The sequence below is a fragment of the Nerophis ophidion genome, linkage group LG08, assembly GCF_033978795.1.
Source record: "Nerophis ophidion isolate RoL-2023_Sa linkage group LG08, RoL_Noph_v1.0, whole genome shotgun sequence".
NCBI classification, from domain to species: Eukaryota; Metazoa; Chordata; class Actinopteri; order Syngnathiformes; family Syngnathidae; genus Nerophis; species Nerophis ophidion.
This window is the reverse complement of record NC_084618.1, coordinates 33,797,897-33,804,790: the sequence shown is the minus strand read 5'-3', so window position 1 is coordinate 33,804,790 and position 6,894 is coordinate 33,797,897. Positions and strand designations below refer to the sequence as shown.

The following is a 6,894-nucleotide window of genomic DNA, read 5'->3' as shown; positions in this document are numbered from 1 at the left end:
GAAGAGGAAAAACTAGCTAAATCAAATATTTTAGAAAAAATAAAAAACATTTTTTTATGGAACATTAGTAATTTTTCCTGATTAAAATTAATTTTAGAATTTTGATGACATGTTTTAAATAGGTTAAAATCCAATCTGCACTTTGTTATAATATATAGCAAATTGGATCAAGCTATATTTCTAACAAAGACAAATCATTATTTCTTCTAGATTTTCCAGAACCAAATTTTTTTTAAAGAAGTTCAAAAGACTTTGAAATAAGATTTACATTTTATTCTACAGATTTTCTAGATTTTCCAGAATAATTGTTTTCATTTGTAATCCTAATAAGTTTGAAGAAATATTTCACAAATATTCATCAAAAAAACAGAAGCTAAAATGAAGAATTAAATTAAAATGTATTTATTATTCTTTACAATAAATAAAAAAAAATATACTTGAACATTGATTTAAATTATCAGGAAAGAAGAGGAAGGAATTTAAAAGGTGAAAAGGTATATGTGTTTAAAAATCCTAAAATCATTTTTAAGGTTGTATTTTTCTCTAAAATTGTCTTTCTGAAAGTTATAAGAAGCTAAGTAAAAAAAACAAAAAAGAATGTATTTAAACAAGTGAAGACCAAGTCTTTAAAATATTTTCTTGGATTTTCAAATTCTATTTGAGTTTTGTCTCTCTTAGAATTAAAAATGTCGAGCAAAGCGAGACCAGCTTGCTAGTAAATACATAACATTTAAAAAATAGAGGCAGCTCACTGGTAAGTGCTGCTATTTGAGCTATTTTTAGAACAGGCCAGCGGGCAGCTCATCTGGTCCTTACGGGCTACCTGGTGCCCGCAGGCACCGCGTTGGTGACCCCTGGTATAAATAATAAGGGTGTTCAAAAAATTAGATTGACATTTAATTTCCAATTACAAATTGATTCATAAGTTTCGAGAAACTCTAAAAAAAAAATTCTAAAATGTAATTTTTTTATTTGCAAATATTCTCTTTAAATGTTTGGATCAAAAACCTGGAACAACTATTAATGATACTGTTGCTTTAAGTAATTGTTTCCTCTTTTTGGTATTTTATTTGCATGTCTTCTCATCTGCTTTGAACATTTCTATCCTACTGCGGGGGCCAGCAACACGCCGTGCTTAAGACCCGGAGATGTGTGAAAATGGAAAAAGATATATATTTTCTGTAGGAGAACAAACATGACACAAACATTCAAGATTGTTAGTAATTCCCTTGTTTATATTAAACATGCCTCACTGATTTCCCTATTTGGCAAACACCGTTTTGTCCTACTATTTTTTAGCGATCGTTGAACTCATCATAGTGTGTTTACATGTACGACTTTCTCAGATGAAAGACCGATAGACATGTTTAATGCCACTCCTTTTTTGTCTCATTTTGTCCACCAAACGTTTTATACGGTGTGTGAATGCACAAAGGTGAACTTTGTTGATTTTTTTGACTTGTTGGAGGAGTGCTAATCAGTCATATTTTGTCAGTCCATGACTACAAGTGAATCGATGCTAACATGCTATATAGGCTATCTGTATGTACGTATTGCATCATTATGCCTCGTTTGTCGGTATATTTGAACTCATTTAATTTCTTTTACTTATGTCCTCTCCGTATTTAATTTATATTTGCATGTCTCAAGACACATTATCTGCATGCAAAATTGGCTGTATTTCTCATAGTTGTTTGTGTGCCATGTTGTTCCAGACCACAGCAAACATCACCTTGCTTGCAAAGATTGTAATAAATCCATTAGAAGAAGACAGCCTATCGTTTGCTTAAACTTGGAAACACGCATCTATACCTTTGGCCATTCTGAGCCAGTTATTTCCAGAAGTTATCTCACCTTCTGAGAAGCCTTCGTTTTACTAATGGTTACCAATGTTGCAAACATGTATAGAATAAAAATGTAAATACAACCTTTCTGTCAACAAAGATTTGCGTCAGCCTTTAATAGTAGGCTAATATAGCTAATATAGACACTTGGTACTAAAGTACCAATTATTGTCACACACACACACACTAGGTGTGGCAAAATTATTCTCTGCATTTGATCTATCACCCTTCAACACCCCCTGGGAGGTGAGGGGAGCAGTGGGCAGCAGTGGTGGCCACGCCCGGGAATCATTTTTGGTGATTTAACCCCCAATTCCAACCCTTGATGCTGAGTGCCAAACAGGGAGGTAATGTAGTCTTTGGTATGACTCGGCCGGGTTTTGAACTCACAACTACTGAGGCAAATATGTTGTTGATATAGATGCCCATATTTGCAGTTCAGATTTACTTTACAAAAGAGAAGTGTGGGATACTTCTCTTGTTGCCTTATTTCTATTTGACTTTATTAAATGGATTTATATTATTGTTTGTAGCCGGACTGGAGCAGGAGGGGATGGACAGAGAATAAAAGAAAGACTGAGGAGGAAATTGCGGGGACAAGAGGGTGTTAAGACAGAGAGACAACAATAACAACAACAACAACAACAGAACAACATCAGCAAAGACGATATGTACAAGAATGATACGAAAAGTGATAGCAAAGAAGCAGTTAGTGGAGTAAATATTAATAACACAGAAATTACAATGAATAATGAATTATTGCACTACAAATGGAGCAAGGAAAATACCAATAGAAATAGCTCAATTGATAATGAATAATAACAATAATTACCTATATTATCAACAATGCAATTGTTTCAAATGCAACAATAAATATATGTATTGTAATTTCAAATGCAAAAGAAAGCAGAGAAATGGAGGGGAAGAAAGAGAAGTGAACTATATTGACCTTGTAGATTGTTATAGTAACAATAGGTTATGCTTTGTCAGTGTGCCTTGTTTTACCCAGTTTCCCGTAGGGCGACATAATCAAATATGATTCCAGCACCTCCCACGACCCAATCAGCAACAAGCGGTAGAAAATGGATGGATGGATGAAATGTGATTATTTGCATGAATGTATGTATGCATATGTGCTTGTGTATGTACAGTATGTGTATATGTATGTTTGTACAGTGAATGTGCGTGTGTATATATGTACTGTATTTGTGTATGTATTTGGGAGTGGAGGTACCTATGTATATGGCTAAGTACCAATGTGTGCGTGTACGTATGTATTAATGAATGAATATATGTATGTGTTGGCTTCACGGTGGCAGAGGGGTTAGTGCGTCTGCCTCACAATACGAAGGTCCTGCAGTCCTGGGTTCAAATCCAGGCTCGGGATCTTTCTGTGTGGAGTTTGCATGTTCTCCCCGTGAATGCGTGGGTTCCCTCCGGGCACTCCGGCTTCCTCCCACCTCCAAAGACATGCACCTGGGGATAGGTTGATTGGCAACACTAAAATTGGCCCTAGTGTGTGAATGTGAGTGTGAATGTTGTCTGTCTATCTGTGTTGGCCCTGCGATGAGGTGGCGACTTGTCCAGGGTGTACGCCGCCTTCCGCCCAATTGTAGCTGAGATAGGCGCCAGCGCCCCCCGCGACCCCAAAAGGGAATAAGCGGTAGAAAATGGATGGATGGATATATGTATGTGTGTATTAATATGTATGAATAATTATGTGTATGTGAGTATGTATGTACAATACATTTGTCTCCCAGTGTGTCTGGGAGTCAAAGTACGGCCCCACCCACCCATAGAGTCCAACCCAAAACAAATCTCCAGGTAATAAATGACTTTATAACTGCTGCATTACAGAACCACTTTTTTTACGAAAAAAAAGTAGCACAAGAAGAATTTTGGAATTACTCACCCAAATTATTTATTGCATTTACAGAATTGAGCAAATAATTGCGGCTCTGGCTCCACCAACAAAAATTCTTACTGTGACTCACTGTCCGACTTCCCCAAATCAGCTAAATCCAACATGCCATTGCCTCGCAGTAAATCCACCCGCTTTTTCTTGTTGCTTTGCAGCGCTTCCTTCCTTTCACAACCTTGTCCAGTTATCTGGTGCGTAGCCACCATGCTGCGTAAATTCAACTCCGAGGGATCCCTCCTGGATATTGACTCAAGTTCTTGGAGAAAGTTGGCTCCAGAGATGTCAGACTATAACTGCGGGGAAACTGACACATGTGATGTGAAAGATGAGCTTGAGGGGATGAGCACAGAGACGCCTCCTATGATCCAGCAGCCCAGTTCTTGCACACCTGTGAAGAAGCAACTGATAAAGGAGCAAAGTGTCAGTGTGGAAAACCTGCTTGACCTGGGGAAACAGAAAATGAGCCTGCTTGATGTGTGTTCCATTGATGAAGGGTCCAGGGCATACAGTGACAGCCAGTTGGCCCCGGCGGCCAAGAGAAACTCAAAGAGTCTGGACAGAGACGACCTGCTTCCTTCGTCCTACTCCAAACAGTTCTTCAAATTTTCAAATCGGCATCAGCATCTAGCCAAATTGTCAGCTGCAAAACTGTACCTCAAGAGCCTGTTTAGCCAGGTATGTCATAAGTCAAGATTTGCATCTGTATTTCATTTTGATTCCTCAGCACTCTGTTGATAGATTTATATTCACACTGTAGTACAGTGTGAATATAAATTCTTAATGTACAGTGACTGTACATTAAGTATCGATTTAAATTTTTATGGTGACTCAAATTAACTAAATTGTTGCTTCAGTTCCGTTTGTGGTTCACATTTCAACGAACCGTTAAACTAAGGACTGATGCAGCATATTCCTCCAAATCAGGCATATAAGGACTCGGAGCAATTTTGTGACCTGGGATGTTCCAATCAAAATGTTATGCTGTTGATTCCGATACAAATCAACAGCATAATGTTAATATCGATCACATGTATTAACATTTCTAAATTTAATTTTTGGTAAGTGCTTTTGACAGTTTAACAACATATTTATCTATTTCCTCACTCTCTTTCATTATAAACAGTACTTGTTTGAGTAAAACAAAGTAAACAGAAAACACCAAAAAGATTTTGAAAAAATGAAAATATGATCATTCAAGTATTGATCATATACTGATACTACCATCGATGCGATCTTCCTCTTACATGTCGTGTACTGACTGCAACAATGCTGACACACCAACAGTTGGTGGTATATTATCTTCTAAAACTATGTCTAAAACTCAACACCCAGGGGCCAGATTTGGCCTGCCACATAATTTTTTATGTGGCACACCAAGTGATTTAGTGTGGTTTGTTGCTTCATTCAATGTGGTTTGCCTGGTCTTCTACATCATTTAACATTGTCTGCCACATAATTTAATGTAGCCCGCCACATCATTTATACGACTCGCCACATTATTTATGCAGCCTGCCGCATCATTCAATGTAGCCTGCCACGTCATGCCATTTAACGAGGCAGAACGTGGTCTGCCACATAATCTAAAGAGGCCTGCTCATCATTCAATGTGGTTCGTCACGTCATTTAATCTGATCTTCCACATCTTTTAAGGCGACCTGCTACGTTTTCTATGTGGCCCTCTGATGGCAGCAATAAGCAATGTTTGACACCCCTTTTAGAGCAGACCTGGAGAATTATTTTGCCTCAGGGGTGCCACATTGAGAAAAAAATGTGTCAAGGAGTAGGTATATATATATATATATATATATATATATATATATATATATATATATGTGTGTGTGTGTGTTAATATGTACTGTATAGGTGTGTGTATATATGTGTGTATATATATATATATATATATATATATATATATATATATATATATATATATATATATATATTAGGGGTGTGGGAAAAAATCGATTCGAATTTGAATCGCGGTTCTCACGTTGTGCGATTCAGAATCGATTCTGATTTTTTTTTAAATCGTTTTTTTTTTTTTTTTTTTAATCAATCCAACAAAACAATACACAGCAATACCATAAGAATGCAATCCAATTCCAAAACCAAACTTTACCCAGCAACATTTAGAACTGCAATAAACAGAGCATAATGAGAGAAGACACAAACACGACACAGAAAAAAACAAAAGTAGTGAAACAAAAATGAATATTATCAACAACACTATCAATATTATTTATAATTTCAGCATAGCAGTCATTAAAAATCCCTCATTGACATTATCATTAGACATTTATAAAACAAAAAAAGAATAGTGTCACAGTGGCTTACACTTGCATCGCATCTTATAAGCTTGACAACACACTGTGTCCAATATTTTCACAAAGATTAAATAAGTCATATTTTTGGTTCGTTTAAAAGTGAAAACAAATTTACATTATTGCAATCAGTTGATAAAACATTGTCCTTTACAATTATAAAAGCTTTTTACAAAAATGTACTACTCTGCTTGCATGTCAGCAGACTGGGGTATATCCTGCTGAAATCCTATGTATTGAATGAATAGAGAATCCATTTGAATCGGGAAAAAAAACTTTTTTGAATCGAGAACCATGTTGAATTGAAAAAATAAATACATTTTTAATCGAATCGTGACCCCAAGAATCGATATTGAATCAAATCGTGGGACACCCAAAGATTTGCAGCCCTAATGTATATATATTTATATATATATATATATATATATACAGAGTCAAGAAAATAAGTATTCGAAAAGCCTGTTTTTTTTTACTATTTTGCAAGTTCTCCCACTTAGAAATCATGGAAGGGTCTGACATTTTCACGGTAGGTGCATGTCCACTGTATGAGAGATAACCTAAAAAGAAAAATCCAGAAATCACAATCTTATCATTTTTTTAACAATTTATTCGTGTGATACAGCTGAAAATAAGTATTTGAACACCTGTCTTATCAGCTAGAATTCTGACCCTCAAAGACCTGTTAGTCCGCCTTTAAAAGTCGTCCTCCACTCCACTATATTATCCTGAATCAGATGCACCTGTGTGAGGTCGTTAGCTGCATAAATACACCTGTCCACCTCATACGATCAGTAAGGCCCAAACATTC

The 6,894-nt window shown here is 36.2% G+C and overlaps 1 protein-coding gene across 2 annotated transcripts in view; it reads left to right on the top strand.

Moving 5' to 3' along the window:
* Positions 1 to 6,894, top strand: part of si:ch211-152p11.4 (regulator of G-protein signaling 1) — a 32,289-nt gene that overhangs the window by 1,238 nt on the left and 24,157 nt on the right. For both annotated transcript variants that reach the window (XR_009807817.1, XM_061908332.1), the window contains exon 2: positions 3,921 to 4,440. Coding sequence is in view for 1 of the 2 variants with exons in the window: in XM_061908332.1 (XP_061764316.1) it covers positions 3,970 to 4,440 (471 nt within the window). In the remaining variant the exon portion in view is untranslated. The remainder of the gene's footprint in view (positions 1 to 3,920; positions 4,441 to 6,894) is intronic.